We start from the raw sequence: 24174 nt of genomic DNA, 5'->3' as shown, positions 1-24174 counted from the left end.
CTGGTGCGCACTGGCTATTCCCTCTGCCCCTAGTTTTCCACAAGATTTTGCTCAAATACCACCTACTAAGGCTTTCCTTGACCTCCACGTCACTCTATTCCTCCACCTGCCTTTACTACATAGCCTCATGTCCTATCTACAAGGGCAGGGGTTTTCAGTGTTTTGCCTCTACATCTTCTGTACCCAAAGCAGGGCCTGGCATATAGGGGTTTTCCCCACATGTCTTGAATGCAAGAATTCTCACAACTCAGTAACATTCTCCCCACCCAGTCTCATTCCCACCCACATAACACTTGGCATGGAGGCAGTTTTAAAACCTAAGAACACAATTTATTTAATTTTGCACAGAATCTCTCAACTTGACATAACACAACCAACACTATGTCCCACACTGCCAAAAAGCCCATCACCAAAAGAAAACCTCCCCAGGAGAGAGACACCAACAATGTTCCACACAGCTACTTGCTGGTAGGCGGGGGCTCATGTGAAGGAACCATCACCCTGGTCTGGGGGAGGGTCCACTTTTCTAGACTTAAGACCTTCAGGCCACAGAGCAGCCACAGTGGCACATGGCTTTCTGGTGCCGGCCTTTATCCCCACCTGGCCCTGTCGTGGCCTCCTTTGCCATGGCTTCCCGGACCCTTTGGATCTCCTGGATGAGTAGGGAAAAGGCCTCTACCACACCCTGGCGTGTCTTGGCTGAGGTCTCTACGAAAGGGGCCCCCCAGCTTTTTGCGAGGGCTGCAGCAGCGGCACGAGCATCTCCAGTAGTGGTCACAAGGTCACATTTGTTGCCCACAAGGACAAGGGGCTGGGTGTGGTGTGGGCCCCAGGTGGCCCGCATCTGCTGCAGCTGGGCTAGAGATGAGGGGTCATCGAGGGCGAAGACACCCAGCACACCATCGCCAATCGCCACACACTGGTCACGCAGGGCCTGATGAGTGGCCTGCCCCGCTGTGTCCAGCACGTTCAGAATGCAGCCTCCGTGGTCTAGGGCCATCTCCTTCCAGTAGGAATCCTGGATGGTGGGGTCGTGGTCTTCCACAAAGCACTGGTTGTTCAGCTGGATGGTCAGTGCACTCTTTCCCACACCACTTGCGCCCACCACCACTGCCTTGTACTCAGGCAGCTTCTTGCCTACACCCTTGGAGGGTGACCCCCAAGCCCTGTGGCTCTGCTCCCGGGATCTAGGGCTCCAGGTGCCCAGGCCCAAATCAAACATGTCAGGCTTTGTTGGCTGTGCCATGGCTCCAAGCGGGCAGCTCAGGGAAGAGATGTGGACAGCAGGCCCTGCAGATGGGAAGAGAAGAAAGACAATAGGGGGGGTAGGGGGTTGGGGGATTAGGTGAGACCATTTAGGGACAGGGGGACAGCCAGGTGTCATTGAATCAACATTTATTAAGTGCCTAGTGTGTACCAATCACCTAATATAGTATATACATTATTCATGTTGTCTATTCTCTCTTATTCCCCTTTACAACATAAACTCTGTGAAGGCAGGGTTTTTTAAAACACCTTGATTAACTTATATACCGTAAAGTTAACCTAAAGTGTATAATTGTTTTTTAAATTCATTCACGGAGTTGTGTGACCATCACCGTAATCTAATTTTAGAACATTTCCAGTCACCTGGAAAAGATAGCCCCTGCCCAGTAGCAGTTCCTCTCCATTCTGGAGGGACGGCAGGAATTTCATCAGTTTCGATTTCAGATCATGTCCCTGTTGGACCCCAGCCCAGCACACTGCCAGACACAGTTTGTGGTGAGCAACATTCCTGCCCCCAGGAGTTTATGTTCTAAAAGAAGGAAACACCAAGAGGGAGGGAATATATGAATACCTATGGCTCATCCATGTTGATGTATTGAAGAAACCAACACAATATAGTAATTATCCTTCAATTAAAAATAAATTTTAAAAAGATGATAACAATAAACCAAAGAATTAAGCTAATTATGAAGTCTGTTAATTATAATCATTGGAATTTAGTCTTTATTACTTATTCAACATATAGCTATTGAGAACCTACTGTGTGGCAAGGACAAAGAGGTGGGGGAAAAAAGAGATTAATAAACCCTGGCCCTCCTGAATGTGACTTTCTAGTCAGGAAAACAGACAACAAAGATAAATCAGTAAGAATGCTTCAATAATAGGTGATAAGCAGGGAGAAGGTGCTTAGTTAATGTTAGGCATTTCTATTATAATTTAATTTTCATTCACTAATTCGGGGACCTTCCTGCATGCCAGGCATTGTGATGGGTGTGGAGATGGGAGGTAGGGTTGGGGGCAGGAGGTGTGGGGGTGGTGAAGTGGCTGAGAACAAAATAAAGTCCCAGCCCTTGGGAGGATTCTGGAAGTGAAAAAGAGACAATAAACAAGATAAGCAAGTAAATTACCATGCAGTTAGAAGACACAGCAGGTGCTCAATTAGCGTCCACTATTAATAGAATGTCACCATTAACCCTTTCAATACACATCCCCGATCATGGTTTGGTGTGTGGCCTCAGGATATGCATCATAATGGTTGAGGCCCCAAGTCTCCCCAGAAGCCCCAGGGCAGTGGCAGCTAGGCGGGATGGAGGAATTCTGTGGCATTTGGGATCCCAGCGTCAGAGTTGGGGTAGGGGGGAAGGTCCCAGGAGGAGATCCAGCTGTGGGGCCTCAGCCCTGAGAGGATCCCTGAAAAGAGCTGTGGAATGTGCTCTCCCACCAGGAAGGGGGACCTGATAGAAGATGGAGCTCTGGTGGTCCCCCCACCCCGATTGGGGGCAGAAACAGAGAGATCAGATCATGAGGATGGGCTGAGGAGAGGGGGCCAGCCAGGAGCCAGGGCAGCAATGCAGGCCGTAGGGGACCTGTATGAGAGCAGAGCGGGATTTGGGATGTTCCGAAGGCCTGCCTGACAGGGTTTTTGCTGAGGGTTTGGAGGCAGGGGACGGGGTGCAGGCGGCCGGAGAGGTGGCCGCTGTCACCTGAGACAGGGCCGGGTGCGAGGCGCCTTCGCTCTGGGCGGGGGTCACCGGGGCTGAGGCTGCCATGCAATGAGGAACTGGAACAGCGAGGCTTGGGAGTGAGTGGCGATGACTGACCCGAGGTCACACAGACCACTGCAGGGTGGCGGGGGAATGGGGAAGCAACGGTGCCAACTGCCAGTGTAAGATGGTAGGGGACCCCTCCCCCAGGCATGAACCGCTGTCGTCTCCCTGACCCAAGGAGGGAGGGGCATGTCCACCCAACGACAGTCCCCTCCATCTCCTTCCAAGGTGGCCCAGGCTCCGCACCACCTCAGTCAGGCATCCCCTGACTAAAGCCCAGGAGGCTGGCCCGGTGTGGGGCTGGGAGGGGGGGCACACCCGGTTTCACCCCAAAGCCGCGCTCGGCCTGCACCTTCCCGCCCAACTCCCGACTCCCCGCTCCCCGCTTGGGGCCTACGCCCGCACCCAAGTCCATACTCACGGCCTCACAAAGGCGGCTGCAGGTTGCTGGTCTCTGAGGAGAGGAGGCAAACAGGGGAAACTGCCCTCACACCTGACCTCGGCCACACCCCCACAGCCTTAAGTAGAAGGACCGCCCAGATCGGTGTGGGGGCGGGGCGCAGGGGGAGGCCTGGCGCCCCAGCTCACCTCAGTTCCAGGAAGGCCGGTGGCGACCCCAACCGCCGCTCTGACAGAGGAGATGCTCCCTCAGGTCCCAGTGACGGGATGGGGAAGGGGAAGATGGGAGTGCACATGCGCATCAGGCTGCCCTCAGGCCCCTCTGCTGGCGCACCCCTGTCAGCGCTCCTAGGTGAGTGCGCCCTGAGGTATTCTTGAGGTGTGCTGTAAGCGCTGACTACCCTGTGTACCGCTGACTACCCTGTGTACCTCGTGCATCCTGCTGTACCTCTTTACCTTGCCCCACCTGGGACGTGATTTTGTGTGTTTAGTGTATGGGGCGGTTGTCACATTTTTGACCTGAGTGTCCCGTCTTTGCGAAATGTTTTGTGAGGGCCTCTCTGAGGCCTGGGAGCTTGCGCTGCCTCAAGCAGGCATTTTGGTAGCATGGGAGAGAGTTGCATCCGGTCCTGAAGGGAGGAGAAAGTTGCAAAGCAGGTGTTATTCTGTAAAGGTCTAAAGAACCTGATTTGAGATAGATATGTGCCAAGCTACATTTCCCAGACTCCCTTGCAGCTATGGCTGTCATGTGACACAATTCTGACCAATGAAGTGTAAGCAGGAGTTGTGGAGGTGGGGCAACCAGAATGCTCCTTTAAAGGGGATGACTGAGCTGACCAGCAGCCCCTTTCCCTATTATCTTTTCTTGATTGGGTGAGGCTCTGATACTCATTCTGGGAGCACGAGGGTGGCCATGAAAACAAGTCCAGGAAACATCAGCCTGGACTCCTTTGAGTAGCCAAAGCAATTCTCATTATGTAGGGGAAATAACCCCCCCGCCCCCAATTATCCTCCAATTCCCCACCCTTGGTCAGTAGTAGATACTCCTTCCCCCAAGAAAGCTACCCATGACCACCACATCTAAGCATGGTAAACCTGGACATTGTTCCCCCCTCCCCACCCCCACAACCAAGACAAAAAGACATATGGGAAGGCTGAGGCCTAATGAGGACACTTCATGATCATTTTTCTCACCTTCCCAGGCCAGGGTGTAGCTGGGACTGGCTGTGAGCCTTCTATTTCTAAGGCAGGTGCTCCTTGTCTCACAGAGTTCACCATTTAATCTCTTATGGAGCCAGTTAAGCTGCTTGCTCTATTGTCAGTTAATTTTGGGGGGGCACTGGTTGAACAGGGGGTTGACCTGATAGAGACCCATAAAGACCCACACCTTCACTCCTTCATCACTCATCAGTTCTGTTGGCCAGAAGGGTGGGCTTCTTTACCCACTCAAGGTTAAAAGCTTTCTCCAGGTGGTGGTAACAGTTTGTACTTTATTGCATATGCAACCCTGCCATACTTCAGTTGATTCTTCTGCCCTCCAAAGTAGGTTTATATCAGGCCCCTTTGGGGTCACTGAGCTGTGCTCCCCTTTCCTTTTGGGGCAGAGTAGATAGAGTCCCTTGAGCAGGCAGTGGGCAGGGAGAGATATACAATCGATGACCACAGTCTTCATATAAGTACGTACACTTAAATCAGCACCCTGGGGGAGTTGGAAAGGGTCTTCAGGATGGGATGAACTAAAGCTGGTCTATCTTGGGACTCTGAAGGTAAAGGAGCACATCCTGGGATTTAGTCTGAATGGGGTATGTCTTCCCCAAACTTGTTCTGGTGGGCGATGTTCTTCACTGCTAGGAGATCCTGAGGAGGAGGCAAGAGAGGGGAGGTAAAGTGAGCACCCCTCTACCTCAGCTAGGAGGCTGCCCCAACTCCAGCCCTCAACCACACTGTCTCTTGGCCTATCACACATGCAGAAGGGTTTCCATTTGTCCCTTACCCAATCACAAAAGGTGTGTGTGTAGGGGAGGGAGTGAGTGAGTATGCACACATTAGAGGGTCTGCCCAGGGCCCACCTTGTGGTGGACATAGGCCTGACAGTGGTAACACCAGGCAGACAGGTCGGCATAGCTGAGTACTAGTGGGTGTCCTGAACCTTCATGGTGCTGGAGCATATGAGCGTTGATGTAACGACCGCAGTAGACCTGAGGTTGGGGAACGAGTGTTGGGTGGAGATTAGACCCATATAGGGTTTGCTCCTGGGTCAACCTCCACCCCACACTCTTCTTCAGCAGCATACCTGATAGCAAGACAGACACACCCAGTTCTCCTGGAGTGTTCCACAGTCCTGACAAGGTTGGGTCACATTCAGCCCTGTCTCAGGTATGGGGCATACTGCCGCCAAATGAGGACACCAAAGCAGTGGTCTCACGGCATAAAACATGACCTGGGGTGGGTAAAACTGAGTAAGCTAGGGACTCTATCTCCCCATTATATGTTCTTATAGCACATACTCCTCGGTTGAGGCACAAATGGGTGTGAGAAGGAAGCCACCGTTCTAGCCTCTCCCTGAGCTCACCTCGTCAGTGTCAGCATGATCTCCAAAGACCTGCACTGGCACTGACTCATTTGTGTCCTGACCTCCAGCTGCCTCTCCTAGTAGTCCTTCCTCTTCTGAGGGCTCCTGTACACATGGAGAGGAAAGATTTATCTAGGAGGCCTGATCCTCATCCCTTTTTCCCCTTACCTGGGTGTGGTGGGCCTTACCTGAGTCGTGCTATCTAGGTCCAGTATTCTGAGGTTTGCCATCAGCTTACTAGGGGATGTCTGGGCTGTGGCTCCTTGCACGGGTAAGGCAGGAGGAATCCTGTTGTTGATGCATGAGGCTGGAGGGTTTTGGATCAGTTCAGCTCCCCCTGTGGCCCCCTCTGAGATGGTCTGGTCCAGTGCAGCTCCTTGTGTGGCTGTGTCTGAGGACTGGCCCTGAGTAAGTTCTACTGGAGCTGTCGCTGACTCAGTCTGATCTGGAGTGGACTCTTTCACAGATGCTTCTGAGGCGGCCTGTCCCATGCCTGTCTCCAGGATGTTCCCTTCCACTGTGGTCGTCACATTGGCTAACCCAGGACTGGCTGGTTGGGATGGCTTCTTGGTGATCAACTTAGAACTGGAGAGTTCCTCTTTGTTTTTGCGCTCTGGAACCATGGGAGGGAGATCCTTGAATGTGGGTGCTATCCTTTCTCTCGCCTCTGATCCCTGCCCTCCCCTGAGCCCCCATTGCCCCCAGTGCCCTGTGCCCACTCACTCATGACCCGCAAACTGCGCCAGTATCTTCGATGGACTTGGATGGTTTTAGTGATAGAAGCCTGGGCTCCAGATAGTGGGGGCCGCAGCCGGGTGAGCAGGGGCAGTGGATCCCCAAGAAGGGAGCGAGTGCAGGCAGCCATGGACTCTGAGATGGACGTCAGGTTATAACCACCCTTTGTTAAGGAAAAGAGGAGGGAAAGGTATGATGGGGTAGTCCTCAGGGAATTCAGGAGACACAATGTCTTGCCTCCCAATCTCCCCTTGGGGCCCTGAAAGTCTGGAGGGTGGGTACTGGGAACAAGTAAGTAGGACCCACATGTGTCAGATGAGCAGTACCTACTGTGTGAGACGGTTGTGAGGGTGATAAACTTGTGATGTAATGTGCAAGATAATATTAACCACAACAACAACAGCACTGATGGCAACAATAGTAAGAACTAATGTTCATCAAGTGCTTGCTATGTGCTAGACCCTACGTTTTTTTGGCCAAGCCTTGCAGCATGTGGGATCTTAGTTCCCTAACTAGGGATTGAACCCCTTCCCTGCAGTGGAAGCACAGAGTCTTAACCGCTGGACCACCAGGGAAGTCCTAGACCCTATTCTAAGCACTGAATCCTCACAGCCACATAGACCGAACTGGTACAGGAACCTGCCTCCACAGTAATGGGAACCCCTGGCCCCACCCACCCAGAAGCCCCTGCCCTGCCCTGGTATAGGAACAACTGATCTTTCTCTCTACATGAACCTCTGTCCTGATCTGGTAAGGGATACCCTGTTTCTCACACTCTATAGGAACCCCAGTCTCTGCTCTTTTTCCAGATAAAGAAACTTTGGCTCCGAGTGATTAGATGACTTGTCTGAGATCCTAACAGATGGTAAGAAGTAGCATTGAGGTTGAAACCTGGGCTACCTGAGGAAAGAGTCCACCACTCTGCCCTGCCACAAGCAGGCCTGGGCACATGGTGGGACATCTTGCTAGTCAATTAATCTTTCTGTGACTTTTTGTCCTCATCTGTAAAGGAGCAATAATAACAGCACAGAAGGTTGCTGAGAGGGTAAAACTAACATATGAACAATGTATAACAATAAGCTACAGCTCTTGTACAAGGCTTATGATGTTCCAGGCACCCCTCCACGATTAGCCAGCCACACCTTACAGACGAGGATACTGAGGTACAAGGGGCAGGGGCACTGAGTAATTTACAAAAGGTCAGTGAACTTCCTTTGTCCTGGGATTTTGTTGGATGCAGCTCAAGCAGAGGCAAAAAGCACCAGGCTTTGGTGCCAGGCTGCTTGGGTCCAAGCCTGGCTCTGCCATTATTAAATGTGTGATCTCTGGCTAGTCACTACAGCTCTCTGTGTTTCGGCTTCCCTGATCTTGAGAGAGGAAAATGATAAGGTCAGCAGACCTTACCTCACAAGACTGCTTTAAGTAAACACATTAGTTACGCATGTTAAGTGCTGAGAGAAGTGTCCTGCACATAGTGAGTACTCAATTAAAGCTGCTCATGCTGGTGTTATTAATGCCCAGTGTATGCTCACAACCCCAGGTGGGGACACCCAAGTCTTCCCGACCATCCTCCGACCATGGGAAGAGGGACTGAGAGAGTTACCTCTAGGATTAGGATGATATGGCCATTGGCCAAGCCCATCAGCTGGTGGGTGAGGTGGGCATAGCCCTCAGGCGACACCTGGCAGCCGCCCAGAGGATCCCCCCGAGCAGCGTCGAAGCCAGCTGAGACCAGCACGAGTTCTGGGTTAAACTGAGGCAGAGAGAGAAGAAACAAACTGAGCGTGAAGGAGGGGGCATGGGGACTTAGTAGCTCAGGGAGACCCAGAGACATGGAGACAAGGACAAATGAAAACAGGGTGATGCAAGTCAGAGGGATGGAGACATGGGACCCGGAGCCCAGGAGACACAAGCCCAGAGCCCTGAAAATAGGGAGGGCAGGACATGGAGACATAAGAGAGACTTGGAGACATGGATACATCAGACACAGATTTTGAGACACAAGATACAGAGAGATGCAGATGTGAGAAATGGATGGATGGGAACATGAAGCAGAATTGTAAGCTGTGGAGACTCATGTCAAGAGACAGTGACATGAAACAGAGAGATTATGTTCTCACATACACCCCAAGGCTGAGACCAAGAGGCAAACGCTCCCCTCCCTGGATCAAACATGGGACACATGTGCACAACACAGGGTTTATACACAGTGCTAAAAAGAGGTACACACATGCTTCCATCATAGAAGATGACAACAAAAGTACCACACACAGAAGATGGTCACATACAGCCACACACAATCAAACAGTCTCATACAGACTGGACTATTCATGGTATTAGTCACACATACACACACATACATAATTTCTCAGAGGGAACAGTAATCCTCAGCTACTCCTGCACCAACACAATTATACACGTCACCACCAAAGGCAAAATAGTCATACATGCTGTTGCACCCACAGGAGATGGACACTTGCACACAGTCACACACATACTATTTCAGAGTTACACAAACATAGTTGGTAGTCACAGCCACTGTGCACAGACATACATACACATCTGAACATGCATGTCTGCACAGAGGTCACAAAAATGGCACTCACATTCATCAACCCTCAGAGTAAGTCATGCATACATGATTTGCCACAGACATTCATGGTTTACACATGGAGAAGAGAGTTACCTACAGCCACTCAGTGTCAGGCAAATATATATTAATATATAGACCATAGCAGACACTTGGAGAGATGACTGTCAGAGAGAGAGCAATGTGCAGTGATGCACAATATCATAGCCATCACACAGAGCAATGGTAGTGACAAATAGCTACCCGTAGAGTCTCACACATACTCAAACCCCTCAACACCATGCAGTTCCATAGAGATGGCAGTCACATGGGGCCACCATCACACACAGACCAGCACTAGTGATGGTGTACACATGGGACATGTTCACAACCAGGCACACTTCCAGGCAAGATTACTCTCACACACCCAGAAGTCCTCACAGTTACACACAGAGGGCAGTCACAGACAGATACTGCACAGACATACCCAAAAGCCATCACACAGTCACATCCCTTCACCCAAAGCCATCACTACTGTCACCCACAGGCCCTCTCACAGGATCAGTCACCTGTAAGTTGGACACACGCACACTCACTACCACATACAGAGTCTCATCACGTGCACCCCGAATCATACCTCGTAAGCAACAGGAAGCACCAGACGGTGCCAGGCAGCCAGGTAGTCAGCATCACCCATGCGGGGTCCATTCCAGGCCACATTGACAGTGAATCCTGTGCCTGTAGCTTTACCTATCCGGGTACAGGCACCCTCGTTCCCCATGGGAAAGAAGGTACCATGATCATAGCGGTGCAGGGAAATGTACAGCACACTGTGGGGACAGGGTAGGAAGGGGCGGGGGGACACAGCTGGTTAGCAAGGTGCCCCTGAGGCATGGCCTGCCCATCTCCCTGACCACACTCCAGCCCCTGCCCCAGCCCCTCACCTGGGGTCCTCCTCAAATATGTGCTGAGTTCCATTACCATGATGGATGTCCCAGTCCACGATCAGGATCCTGAGGAGGGGACAGCACCTTAGTTACCTGGCAACACTGGTTCCCTGGGGGAGGGCAGGGGCTATACCCCTGGAGTCTGTGTGCCGGGACATTTACTGCGGGTGGCAGGACCCTGAGTCCCTGGGGAAAGCACTGGCTGGCAGGCTGGTGGGTCCTATCAGAGTCCTAAGGGCTTCACTGTGGGCCAGAGCAAGTGCTCAGGGCCAGATCCTGGGCCCCATGTGGATAAGTGCCATGGGCCTTTTGAAGTAAGCACCAGAGACTGGCCTCTTGGGTTCTGTTAGGATAGTTATCAAGGGCCAGAAATTCTGGGGCAGGGGACCCTGGATTCTGTTTGATAAGCACCTGCATGCCACAATCTGGGGATTCCATTTGGGTCAGGCCCCAAAAGCTAAATCCTCCTTGGTCCTTTTCTCGAAGTGCTGGGCAACTGGACCCTGGAGTGGTTCTGGGTAACTTTGGGGGCTGCATTACAGGGCCTGCTGAGTAAGCACTGGGCAATGGGGGCAGGGAGACTTACCGCAGAGCATGCCCACTGATGGCCTGGGCATGGCGAGCAGCCACAGCCACAGAATTAAAAAAACAGAAACCACAAGCTGCATCCGGCTCTGCATGGTGGCCAGGAGGTCGCACTACAGCAACACCATTTAAAACCTGGGGGAGGGGCAGGAAGCAAAGATTAGACCACCCACCCTCACTGCTTTCCCTCCCCTTTTCTCTCTTCTTCCCTGTCTCTAGTCCCCCTACTACTCCACCAGCTGCTAAGGCCTCCTCCCCACCGCCCTGTAGGCCCCATCCCCCTGGGTGCACTTCCCTGTGAGTAAGGCCTCTGGCGAGCTGGGGCTGTAGTCCCCTTCCACTGCGGACTGCTCCCCAAGTCCCCTTTCCTCAGGCCTGGCCCAACTCTCAGAGCCGCCTCTTTCCTGCCCCACCCTTGCCCCCAGGACTTCCTTGCCAAGAGCCCAAGGTCCCCTCCCCAAAGCGCAGGCACCTCTCCTGCCAGTACTGCCTCCACCAGGCGACAGGCGGCGCCTGCAGCCAGCTGTGCGCAGGCAAAAGTGCTGGAGCAGATGTAGATGGAGTCATAGTTGGCACCCTCGCGGCGCAGCTCCCGGGTCTTCATCTTCTCCGTGGCCCGTAGACGTTCCAAGTGCTCAGCACTGGAGGTACAGAGCGGGCACTTGAGAAGACAGCCAGGTACTTCTGTTCCCTCCACATCCCTCCCCACCCCATGTCTTGTAACAGCTCCATGTATCAGAGAGGCAAGCCCAGGCTCCACCTTCTGAGGCCCATCCTACCCTGGCCATGTGGGTCTGACCTGTGGCAGGTGAGCAGCTCAGCATCTGTAGCGGGCCTTGCGGGTAGGGAGTGGCAGCGCTTGGCAAGGCCCAGTTCATCCAGGTGATGCATGATAAAGTGGATCCGCTGGGGCATCTCAGGGTGGTAGCTAGGAGTGGGGCAACAGAGGCAGGGCTTACTACTGAAAGTGGGGGTCCTTCCCCACCTCCCACTTAGCCTAGCTCTCTGACTGCTTACTTATCCCACAAGTTGTGGTGGTCCATCATCTGCTGGTCATAGACCAACCCCGTGCGAGCCTGCAGCACTGGCCATATCGGAACGGAGAGCTCAGGGGACTGTGGCAGTCTCTCTTCCTCCTTCTCTTCCACATCATCCTTCTCCACAGTGTCCTTTTCTTCCAGGCTCTCAACTGTAAGGGGAGGCCACATTCACCCTACTCCCTTACGCCACCCCCAACCTAGATCCCTGTAATACTCTGGAACGAGGTTTACCCAAACCTAAAAAGGGGTGGGAGGCCTGAAATCAGGGCCCAGTGAGAGAGGGCCTGACTCCCCCCTCCCCCCAGCAAGGTGGCTTCCGGAAGGTCAGAGTGGGGTCTGAAGAGAAACTTCTCCCACAGCTCATTCCTTACCCAACCCCTGACCCAACACACTCCCTGCCACCTACCTGATCTCACAAGGCTCTCCCAGAAGGGTTCCAGGGCTTCCAGAGTACAGGAGAGTGATGCCTGGGCACTGGTCAAGTGAGGGTGAAATGTGACCAGCAGGCTCCTGAATGAGCAGTGAGGGGCCTGCTTCTCCCCTCTTCCACCTGTGCTTACCTTGGGCAGGGGGCACCAGGAGACTCTAACACAGGACAAGGGTCACCCAGAAGGGTGTGGAGGGTGGCGCTGACACCTTCAGCCAGAGAGTGGAGATTATAGCCACCCTGGGAGAGGGAGAGCAGGAAAGAGCCAGATTTTACCAGAGAAGAGTATGAATGACACTGGGGTGGTACTGGCTGCATGTCAAGGCATTTGAAGGGTGATTTCATTTGCTGAGCAAATAGTCTGAGGTGGTTACCACTATTATGATGCACCTCTGACATAAGGGAAGCAGAGGCATAGGGAGGTTGAGGGACTTAGGTGAGGTTGTCCAGCTAGTAAGTGGAAATGCTGGGACAGGAACTTCTGCCAGATTTTAATGTTGTTCTTCTGTCTTCCAGGATCCATGGGCTGAAGTGGAAGTGAGGTACTCACCTCCAGTGAGAGGATCAGCTTGCCTTCTGCCAGACCCATGAGCAGATGGGTGAGCTGGGCGAACCCTGCTGGAGTGGCGGCCATCTCACCCTGGGTGAGGACACGGAGGGTCAGCCTGGCTCCACAGGGCCTCCTTCTGCCCTCCCGCCATCCCTGAGTACCTGCCTTACCTTGGGGTCCCCTTGGAGGGCATCAAATCCAGCAGCTACCAGGACCAGCTGGGGCTGGAACTGAAGGAGGGAGGAATCACATGAGGCCACCTGCTATCATGGTCCATCCCTCAACATCACCTCTGCCCCAGCACACCCCAGAGCCCCAGGACCTCAAATGCGACTGGCAGGAGGACGTGAAGGAAAGCGGCGATGTAGTCAGCATCTTGCATCCCCACCTGCAGACAGGGAGGTATGATGGGGACATGCTGCCATCTGCTCTGAAGGGCAGGAGTGGGTCTCACTTTGGGGGGTGAAGGGTGGGCAGACACTGACCTGGTTCCAAGGCACATTGATGGTGTATCCCTGGCCTTGGCCTAAACCTGTGGTGGACCAATTAGAGGCCTTAAGATGGGGCCAGAACCGACCCTGCTCATAGCGGTGGATGGAGAAATAGAGGACACTGGAGGCAGAGAAAAAAAAAGAGGTGGGGGGTTCAGTCAGTATTCCCCAGAAACCTCCAACCCACAGCTACCACAGTTGACTTAACCACTCATTCATTCTCTCATTAATTTCCCCATGAATTTTTAAATTCATATATTCATTCTTCCATTCAGTTGCCAAATTATTCATCCTCCCATCCATTAATTCTTCCATTTATTTACCCATTACCTCACTCACTCATTCATTTGGTCTCTTACTGTAATTCCTCCCACAGCAAACACTGCTGCCCCTTTCAGTGCCCATACAGTTCTACCTCTGAGACCCCAAGAGCTATTAGGTCTATTCCACCCCCAAGGGCTCCTGACCCCATGGGGGACTCCAGATCATGCCTGCTTACCCACCTGCCTCTGTTACCATGGTAGTGACCACAGAACACTGTGACAATGGAGGCCCATAGGGGCATGTGGCTCTTAGTTAGTGGGCGCCAGGTAAGGCTGAAAAGAATGCCAGGCAAGGCTAGGGAGCTTAGTATTTTCACTGAAGGAATTGGGGAGACTCAGGAGCTATGTGGGGCTGTAGTGGGGCTGGCTGGGGTTCCATGAGGCCAGTGAGGGGGCAATTCCTTCTCTCCAATACCTTACAGGCCACATCTATCACTTCTGTTTTCTAGAGAAACTGAGCACTCAGAGCAGTGAGGAAGACTGACACAGAACAGATACTGAAGTCACAATGGTATATGTTCTGATAGTAAGCCCAGTAGGAGGGCTTGATTCTGACTGAGGCGATCAAAATGAATATCTCTCATCCATCCTTCTATCCATTTGTTCATTCACTTCCTGCCTTGTTCCAAAAATGATTTAAGGCAGCATTTTTTTTTTCTATTTTAGGAAAAGGCAAGAAATAGTGGTAAGCAATGAATCTAGGCAAACTTAACAGTCACATTTTAATAAATGTTGATATTGTAGTTGTGAAATTAAATGCAAACTGGTATAAAAGAATTTCTGAAATCGAAGAAAACTATCTTGGAATTGGGGGATGAAGTCCATGTGAAAACTCTGGTCTTGAGCAGATGAGGGGGTGATTGTTTCACTTTTGACTCTGATAAATAAATATATAGTAGAACGTAAAGATTATGATCAGGGAAAGAAAGGAATAAAGAAAAGATATGAAGAAAGTCCAAGTTTATAAAACAAACAGAAGGAGATAAAATAAGTTCAGCTGGGAATTCCCTAATGGTCCAGTGGTTAGGACTCTGTGCTTTCATTGCCAAGGGTCTGGGTTCCATCCCTGGTCAGGGAACTAAGATCCCACAAGCTGATGCATGGCTAAAAATAAGTAAATAAATAAGTTCAATCAACTTCCAGTAAAAGAATGGTAGATTAATAGCACAGGTTTACCTCCTCACTCCCCTACAATCCTTTCAAAAGATAGTAAAGATATTTTAAACAAGAATCAACGCAAGAAAACAGTGGGAGAAAGGATGTCAGACAATTAGAGACTTCAACAAATCCCTGGAAAGTTGTCTGAGGGTCCAGGGCCCCAGTGAGCCCTCTCCCATACTGAACATGTTGGGAGGATACCCAAGACAGTTTGAAGTTTCCCTTCTGGAGAAGTCAAGCACAGATGTAGGTCAATGCACTCAAAATCATTTCTGTCACTGAATGACAAACTCACTAAATTTATTTTTTCCTTTTAACTACTAAGTTTTAGTTTATTAAAGGAATTCTTGTTAATTTTCTCAGGCATTATAATAAGATTTCCTTAATATGATTCGTCATTCTCTGTAATAAATGCCTTGGAGGCAACAGCTGTATTCTTCTGTGGATATATGACTGACTATATGTATAGGTATGAAGAACTATGAATATATTCAGTACATTCTTCCTTATGAATAAGAATGTATAAGCGAAAAATAAATCTATCCGTGACCTTCAATCATCCAGCTTCCTTATCTCTCAACTCCATCAGGAGGATAGTTCTTAAAACATTTTTATGAAGACAAAGAAAATAAGTAAACTAAAGCTTAGTAGAGCATAGACACAGAGAGCAAGAAAGTGTCCTTGGAGATTAAAAGAATTCATAAACACAATTCAACAGAAGGACTGTTGAATTAGAAAGTAAAGTTGAGTAAATCTCCCAGGACACAGAGCAAAAGGAAAAAGAGACAGAAGATATGAGATAAAAAATAAGAGATACAGAGGATCAACCCAGGAAGTCTAACATCTGACTAACAAGAGAGACCAGAGAGGACACAGTAGAAGAAATCATCAACAATCTAACAGAAAACTTCTGAGGATTTAAGAAAGGTGTGAATATTCTGATGTAAAATGTCTACCACTGGTAAGCAGAATCACTGGCGAAGTGAAAATTTAGGGCACCAGGAAGAACCTAAAACCATCCAGAAAGGAAAATATATTGGAAAGGAATGAAATCAGACTGATATCTGAACATGTGCCAGCAGCACTGAATGGTGGAAAATAAACAAAGCAATGTCTCGAGAACCACCACTAGATTAGATAAAGTGCTATAGGAGCGCAAGAGCCCTTTTACAAGGGAGAAAGTACAATTTATGCAGTCAATTCAATAAAAGCCCAGATAAAACATCCTACAGATATGCTCAGAGAAGTATAAAATTATTTACCAGACTTCACTGTAGAATTGTTCGTAATAGCAAAGACTGGGAAACATTATAAATGTCCTAAGATTAAATGACCAAAGTTACAGCCATACCATGGAACATGGTAGAGCCTTACAAAGAATTGAGATGCTTTTCAGAGGTTCTAACGGAAAGGTGCCCACACCATACTGTTAAAAGCAAGCTGCTGAAGAAAATGTAGTAGTTAGTGGTAGTATGTTAATAATAGTAGTGATAATGATGAATATTTGTACATCTACAGGAAAGATTCAGTTACTTTTGAGGTGATGGGAATTATAGTAGAGTCACTGCTTTAGACATTTTGATATTATTTACTTTCTTTTTGGCTGTGCCATACAGCTTATGGGATCTCAGTTCCCTGACCAGGGACTGAACCCCAGCTGTGGCAGTGAAAGCCCAGAATCCTAACCACTAGGTGACCAGGGAACTAACTCCCTTCAATTTTTTAACAAATAACTGGAAAATAAAGTAATATTTTGAGGTTCACTTCAGCTCCTGGGTAACTTGGTGAATGAGCTCTCCGAGATTTGTGGGCTCAAATCTTGTCTCTTCAACTTCTCTGTATGACCTCTTAACCTGTAAGCCTCAGTTCCCTGATCTGTAAAATGGGGACCCCAATAGCCCCTGCCTCAGAGTGAAATTCTGAGAGAGACAGCAGACACGCGGAGGGCAGCACTGAGCCTGTTCCCAGGACAGGTCCAACCAACAAATATGAATGCCTTCCCTTCCCTCTGGGGCCCCTTCTGGCTGCCTGTAAAGGTAGTGGGTGTTTGGGAGTCTAGCATTTGGGGTAGTACTCTAGTATCGCGGCATACCTAGGATCTTGGTCAAAGGCGAACTGTATTCCCTGACCATGGTGCACATCCCAATCCACAATAAGGACCCTGTGAGTGGGAGAGAAGGGGGGCCACTATGTAAGAAGATCAAGGAACACTGGGAAGAAGTGCCCAGACCAGGACACCCCACCTCATATCACCCTCATTACACCCGCCCTGCTGCTTGCTGCTGACCTCTGAATATCATGCTTCTGTTGAGCGTAACGGGCAGCCACGGCCACGTGGTTGAACATGCAATATCCATCCATGAGACTGTGCTGGGCGTGGTGTCCAGGAGGCCTGGGCAGGGCAGGGAAGGCCACAAATTGCTGGTGGTGGGGTTCTCCTCGGCAGAGATGGACTCTTCCTGCTCTCTACTCCTGGACCACCAACTCCCTCAGTGCTGATGCCTGCACAGCTGCCAGGAACTGAGTACTTGGAGCCCTCAGACCCTCACCCCTAGTCTACTCTTCTCTCTCTGAAGGAAATTTGAAAATGCTTATTAAAATGATCAATGCATACACCCTCATACCCAGTCCTGTTCCTGGGGACTTAGTCCACAACCTATATAACAAAAAGGGTGAAATAACATGTTTATAATTGGATGATATTTGCTGCAGCATTTTTTGGAAATAGCAATTGATTGGAGAGAACTAAAATGCCCAGTGGTAGGGGCTGGTTAACTTACTGCATGTTTGTATAATGGTGTTCTACATAGGTCTAGCCTATACACCGTTAAAGAGAAAAGCTTTCCAAGATATAAAAGTGAAAAACGCATGGTACAGGGAATGTGTTGAATGCTACCATAATTTGTGGCTAATAAAGGGGAGGGGGGCTTCCCTCGTAGCTCAGTAGGTAAAGAATCTGCCTGCAATGCAGGAGACTGGGTTTAATTCCTGGATCGGGAAGATCCCCTGGAGAAGGGAATGGCAACCCACTCTAGTATTCTTGCCTAGAGAATCCCATGGACAGAGGAGTCTGGCGGGCTACAGGGCATGGGGTCGTAAGAGTTGGGCACAACAGAGCAACTAAAACCAAAGGGGAGGGAGAAAAAAAGCTACATCTTCTGCATTTCATCACTTCTGGGGTGCCAAGGATGATAAGATGGACTGTGATTTTTTTCACATGCCAACAACAAAGCAGGAAATGATGCCAAAGGAATTCTGAGGCATTACCGTTTCTAAGATGCATCTGAATTTCAAGATGTTACAAATATGAAATAATATACATCTTAGAATCAACAAAATATGGCATTTATCCCACAAATAGGCACAGACTGTTTCCAGGAGGACACATGAGTCATTGGTTACAGTGATTACCTCCAGGAGAGGAAGCAGGGGTCTAGAGATGGGGTGAGGGGTAGGGAGGACTTTCACTTGTACCTGACTGCCAACTTTTTTAACATTTGATTTTGAACCATGTAAATATACTATCCATATCACTACCTTTCACATTTGAGAAAGGAATTTTTTTTAAAATGTAAAAAGCCAAATGCCAGTGGACCCTACCTGATGATGGCCATGCCATTCCGGATCTCAGCCTCCAGGACTGCATCCACCAGCCTGAGGACAGAGCCTGAGGCCAGGCAGGCACAGGTGTATGAGTTCTGGAGAAGACAGTGGGGAGTCAGAGAGGGGAATGAGGGAGAGAGGGATGAGAGTGGCCATGTCCACTCAGCTACTCCCTCCAGAGTGGTATGGATGTGGGAATGGGGAATCCCAGGATGGCCACCACCCTCTGCCCTCACAGTTCCCATCCATACCGGATGCAGATAAACTGAGTCATAGGTATCTGCTAGGACGTGGAGCTCCTCCTCGTTCATGTACTGGGTCGTTTCCATCAGATCAATATATTCTAGGCTGGGTACGTAGATGGAGGATGGGATGCAGGGGTCCGCCTCCCTCCCTGGCCCTGAACCGGGGCCCCATACCCTCCCCAACTGAGTCCTCCATGCATCAAACCCCTGGACAAATCAGGCCTCCTCACCTGTCAACGTGGGGGATAGCTGGGGTAGAGGACACCTTCCGTGCTCCTTCCCCAGTCTGCCTCATTTCTAGTAATATCCTTTGTCTTCTGCTCTGGCCATAGCAGATCCTACCTCCAGGTCTTTGGCCAGACTGTCCCAGCTGTCTGGACCTTCCTCTCCTCAGCCTTCTTCATTGGACTCATTCTTTTTCTCTTTTCAGCTCTGATACTCCCTCTGACAAGCTAACTTTCCTTGAGACATACCACAACAGGCCTCTTATTCTGGGTTCCTTCAGCCCCGCTGGGGGAACCCTCTGATCATTCCATCCATATATCCATTGTCTGTTTATACATCAGATTATAGTAAGAAAAAGAGCTCACCAGGGACTGATGATATGCCAGGCACCATTCTAAGTACATATCACATCCTCCTTATGTTTACTAGCTCTCAGGTTACAGGCATGACACTGAGATTCAGAGAGGCTCAGTGACTTGCCCAAGTGACATTCCTTCTCAAAGCATTGGCCCAGGGGCAGCCTCCTCCCCATCCCCTACAAGGCTCCTAAACCTTCACCTGTGAACCAACATCAGCTCCTCCTTTTCAGCGAATCGGGCCTGGTGAGACAAGAGAGAGACAAAGGGCTAAGGTTCTGCTCTGGCTGTGCCTGGGTCTCTCCCTCAGCCACTGCCTTCTGCTCAGGATGTTGGCTGGGGGACTCACCTGAAAGGACACGCAGCGGTCCAGGAGGCCCTCCTGGATCAGTTGCTCCTTGATGGCATGGAGCCGCTCTGGGCGTTCCGGGAAGCTGGGTTAACAGAGATACAGATATATGACACTGGTGAGCACCACATCTGCCCCATCTGCCCTTCCATGGCTGCTGATGCGTGAAACTTGGGAGTCACCTCCGGCACCTGGTGGCTCTGTTCTCACAACACATTCAGAGCCTGACCCTCTCCTATCACCTCCACTGCTGCTACCACAACCTCTGGCCTGGGTTATTGAACTCAGCTGGCCTCCTGGCTTCTGCCTTTGCTCCCCCAGCAGTCCTTTCTCTGCACAGCAGCCTGCTGCTGCTAAGTCACTTCAGTCATGTCCGACTCTGTGCGACCCCATAGACGGCAGCCCACCAGGCTCTTCCGTCCCTGGGATTCTCCAGGCAAGAACACTGGAGTGGGTTGCCATTTCCTTCTTCAATGCATGAAAGTGAAAACTGAAAGTGAAGTCGCTCAGTCGTATCCAACTCCCAGCGACCCCATGGACTGCAGCCTACCAGGCTCCCCCGTTCATAGGATTTTCCAGGTGAGAGTACTGGAGTGGGGTGCCATTGCCTTCTCTGGCACAGCAGCCTAGACATTGGTTAAAACTCAAATCAGGTCACGTCCTTCCTCTACTCAAAACCTTCTCCTGGCTCCCATTTCATTCAGGGTAAAAGCCAAAGTCCTCCCCATGCCCCAGAAGTCCTGTGACCACCTGCTTCCATCACCTCTCTGACCCCCATCTCCTACTGCTTGCTTCTACACTGGCCTCCTCCCTATTCCTTAAACCAAGTGCGTTTCCATTTGCTTTCCTTCCTGCCCAGGACAACCTTCTCCCAGATGTCTCTCTAGTTCACTCCCTGACCTCCTTCAGATCTCCGCTCAGATAGTGAGGCCTTACCTGATCATCATATTTAAAACTGAAGAGTCCCCGCCACTGCACTTTCTGCTACTCTTCCTCCTGCTTTAGCATTTCTCCATAGCACTTCTCCTTCTAACACACTTTATCCCTTGTTTTTTGTTTGTTTACTGTTTCTCCCTCCCTGGTGGCTCAGACGGTAAAGCATCTGCCTACAATGCGAGAGACCCGAGTTCAATCCCTGGGTAGGGAAGATCTCCTGGAGAAGGAAATGGCAACCCACTCCAGTATTCTTGCCTGGAAAATCCCATGAACAGAGAAGCCTGGTAGGCTACAGTCCATGGGGTCGCAAAGAGTCGGTCACGACTGAGTGACTTCACTTTCTCCTCTACAATGTAATCTCCACAAAGGCAGGAGTTTTGTTTGTTTTGTCTACTGCCTGTCCCTAGTGCCTCAGGAGATAGATATGTATTCGGTAATGAAGCCTTTTGCCATCTTTGTCTTCCACTGGAAGAGGGGCAATAGAAATTAAACTGGTAAACACTTAAGCGTGTTGTTTTTAGTCGCTAAGTCATGTCCGACTCTGCGACTCCATAGACTGTAGCCCACCAGGCTCCTCTGTCCATGGGATTTCCCAGGCAAGAATACTGGAGTGGGTTGCCATTTCATTCTCCACATAAGAATAATAATGGACAAAACAATGACATATCTCAGGTGTGGGGAAAGGGGAGTGGCCAGGCCAGACCTCTCCAAGGGTTTCCTTGAGATCTGAATGTTAACTGGGAGAGGAGGCTGAGATGAGAGAATGCCAGGCATGTTGGAAGAACAGCAAGGGGATCAGTGTGCATGAAGTGAAGCAAAGCAAATGAGGGGTAGGACTGGCTGACGAGGTCATGGAGGCGATATGGAACCAGGTCACATGGAACGCTGAAGGCCAGGATGAAGAATTTAAACTTTACCTTGAGGGAAACAGTCTGTCCTTGAAGGACTTTAAGAGAGAGAACATCATTGTATGTATTCTTTTAGGCTGTTGTATGGAGAACAGGCAGTAGGAGTAAGGGTGGAAGCAAGGAGGCCTCTGCAAGTCTAGGTGAGTCATAATGGTGGTGGCAGTGGAGGCAGCAAGGAGAGGTCAGATTCTGAATACATTTCAAACAGAGCCAGAAGAATTTGCTGATGGATTGCAACATGTGACTGAATGGGAAGTGTTATTCTTCCATTTCAGCACAAAGGTCCCTTCTTCAAGGAAGCCTCCTGAGAACCCTGGTTACTAGTCTAAGATCCTCTAGTAAACACTATTGAAAGCCCTGGTCTTAGGTCCTCCTTCATTAAACACCTCATGTTGCTGATGGCTATTTAGCGACCTGTTCTTCTACTTACCTGTCAGCTCCCTGTCTGTCTTGTCTGACTCATTTGTATCATTTCTGGCACACAGTAGGCACTCATTAAATGTTCGTTGGCTAAATGAAAAGAATCCATTCGAGCCTGATCCCCATCTCCCTAAATCATTTGCTTCCAGTCTCTAGTCTAGAGTAAGAAAGGGTTCATTCTTGCTAATGGGCTCTAAGTGCATATATTTGTATGGTTTGGGTATGGCCTGGAGAAGCCAGCCTCACCTGTCATCCCAGAGGCAGTGGAATTCATTTAGCTGTTCATCGAACACCAAGCCAGTGCCAGACAGTGTCCTGGACTCCAGGTTCAGATTCTGCGAGGAAAAAAATGGGAGACACTGATGGATTGAGGGCCTGAATCAGAAGGAACATTCCACACTGTCCAGGATGGAGAACCTTAGGGTTTTGATTGTCCCAGGAGCCTCTCACCAGCCCTTGTAGCCCCATGATTAGGTCTTGCTCGGCTGTTTGGCTAAGCTTCTTCATTCTGCCTTTCTTCTTTACCTCCGCTAGACTGGGGCTGGAGCGGAGTATGGCACTCTTTTTAACACCTCGCTTCTGCCAAACAGAGAGAAGGGTCAGAGTCCAATGCACAGCCCGCTGCTCCCCCTCCCCCTCATCGCCGGTTGGGGGGCCTCACCGAGGTGATGCTGGAGTCGTGGGTGGGAGAGTGGGGATTGTGCCTACTCCTTCGCTCCTTGGGTGTGGTGGAATCCTGACCGGTGGAGGTCATGGCTGGGGAGACTTCACCCCTGACGCGGTCCTGGGGGGTGGGGTGGAGGTGACGGTGAAGGGGCCCGAACGCCCTGAAGACCCCACATACCAGCCCATTCCAGACCCCGCCCCCTAGGGTAGTCTCCTTCCCTTATGCTGGCTCTTGCCCACCGCCTTTTAAACTCCGCCTCTCAAGGCGCTCTCCCTCCAACCGGGTGTCCATCCTACCTGGTCCCGCCCATTCCACTAGGCTCCATCCCTTTAATACTATTATTTCTCCTTTCAAAGTCTTGCCCTTTAACAGAGCAGTTAACCCCCAAGCTCAATCCGTTCTCACCGCCCCTTCCGCTCTATCAACCCTTTCATTCCTCAAAGCCTCGCGCAGACCCCACCCCTTCGCAAACCTGCCCCTTCCAGCCAATCTCCCAAGATAATCAGCCACCCTTTCACTCAGCCAGACCCAGCCCCGGCCCCGGCCCCGACTCCACCCTTAACGATCCACTTAACTCCACCCCTTATCGGGCCAGCCCAGCACCTTCCACTTGGCTAGATCCTGACCCTAACGTTTCGACAAGCCCGGCTCCTCAGGGGACTGCCTCTTTCCCTCCAACAGGCCCCACCCCCTACCCAAGTCCAACCCCTAGCGCTTCACCAAGCCCCTTCAGCCAGCTCGAGCCGCCTTCGGCTGGCCCCTCCTCCTTCTCACCCCGCCATTGGCACGGACCAATCCCTTCCGCGCCACTCACCGGGTGCAGCCCCTTTCTCAAACTCCGCCCTTGTCTGGAGCCTCCAAATTCCTGACGACCGCAGGTGCGTGATCCCCCCTTTTACATTGGGCCGAGTCTCTCTATAGACCGCCCCGATTCCGCCCACACAGGGGACCGTGCCGCGCCGCCGCGCCCGTAGTGCGGGCCACACCTCCCGTGGATTCTCTAACGGCTACTCCTCTTCTCTGCGCGCGACGCTGGCCGTACTGCGCCTGCGTGAGGCGCGTGCCGGAGGCGCGACCAAGCGCCCGGGCTCAAGCCCGACCCTCTCCCAACCACCACAGCTGTCGTCCTATCGGCCATGGCCGCCGTCCCTTATTCCCTGTCCATTTACCTTAGGGCCCCTCCAGACCCGCGCCACCTTACCGTGCGATGACTCAAGAGTGGAAGCAAGCAAACAAGGGCGTTAGGAAGGGGCCCTTTCTCACCTCCCCGTGGCTTCCCGCGCGACGCGCCGTAATGACGTAGCCCAGGCGGGCTGGTGGTTGTGCCTGGAGAGCGTTGGAACCTGGACAAGGCTGGTGGCGGCCAAAATGGGAGTGGTGATGATGATAAATGTGGGGATTTTCTGAGTTCATGTTCACTAAGGTAGTACACAAGAAACATTCACCAAATGTTAGATATTAATATTCTGCCACGAAAATGGTGGAGCGGAATGAGTCTTGGTAGGGGCAAATAATGGTGATAATAGCAAGTATTGTGTGACAGGCATTGTCGTAAGACAAAATACTATGAGGTAGTTCCTTGAGGCTGCTTTGCAGATGAGGAAACTAAGGTTACGTGACTTAAGCATGTGACCTTG

General features: G+C 50.8%; 2 protein-coding genes across 15 annotated transcripts; both read right to left on the bottom strand.

Annotated features, from left to right (window-relative positions):
• Nucleotides 1-304: 304 nt before the first annotated feature.
• Nucleotides 305-4807, bottom strand: ERAS (ES cell expressed Ras). Of its 4 annotated transcripts, none has more exons than XM_059883764.1 (2): nucleotides 3454-4807; nucleotides 305-1290 (listed from the first exon to the last, which is right to left on the bottom strand). In XM_059883764.1, the coding sequence occupies exon 2, from the start codon at nucleotides 1244-1246 to the stop codon at nucleotides 542-544; it is 705 nt and encodes a 234-aa protein (XP_059739747.1). In that variant the 5' UTR covers nucleotides 1247-1290; nucleotides 3454-4807; the 3' UTR covers nucleotides 305-541. The 4 variants fall into 4 exon arrangements, with proteins under 4 accessions (XP_059739747.1, XP_059739749.1, XP_015317174.1 ...); XM_059883766.1 differs by having other exon boundaries at nucleotides 4626-4807; XM_015461688.3 differs by lacking the exon at nucleotides 3454-4807 and adding an exon at nucleotides 2970-3447.
• Nucleotides 4808-4901: 94 nt separating this feature from the next.
• Nucleotides 4902-23833, bottom strand: HDAC6 (histone deacetylase 6). 11 transcript variants are annotated; one of them, XM_024987925.2, is made up of 29 exons: nucleotides 23801-23833; nucleotides 22532-22654; nucleotides 22321-22449; nucleotides 22117-22205; nucleotides 19607-19691; nucleotides 19460-19500; nucleotides 18683-18779; nucleotides 18429-18526; nucleotides 17116-17220; nucleotides 16921-16989; nucleotides 13342-13468; nucleotides 13179-13244; nucleotides 13027-13086; nucleotides 12857-12946; nucleotides 12440-12546; nucleotides 12286-12353; nucleotides 11857-12028; nucleotides 11639-11767; nucleotides 11312-11480; nucleotides 10841-10974; nucleotides 10252-10320; nucleotides 9945-10137; nucleotides 8342-8491; nucleotides 6727-6901; nucleotides 6192-6616; nucleotides 6004-6108; nucleotides 5725-5871; nucleotides 5501-5629; nucleotides 4902-5288 (listed from the first exon to the last, which is right to left on the bottom strand). In XM_024987925.2, the coding sequence occupies exons 2-29, from the start codon at nucleotides 22622-22624 to the stop codon at nucleotides 5220-5222; spliced, it is 3390 nt and encodes a 1129-aa protein (XP_024843693.2). In that variant the 5' UTR covers nucleotides 22625-22654; nucleotides 23801-23833; the 3' UTR covers nucleotides 4902-5219.
• Between the last annotated feature and the right edge of the window lie 341 nt (nucleotides 23834-24174).

Source organism: Bos taurus, chromosome X (assembly GCF_002263795.3).
Source record: "Bos taurus isolate L1 Dominette 01449 registration number 42190680 breed Hereford chromosome X, ARS-UCD2.0, whole genome shotgun sequence".
NCBI lineage: Eukaryota > Metazoa > Chordata > Mammalia > Artiodactyla > Bovidae > Bos > Bos taurus.
This window is presented reverse-complemented; position numbering and strand designations above follow the sequence as displayed.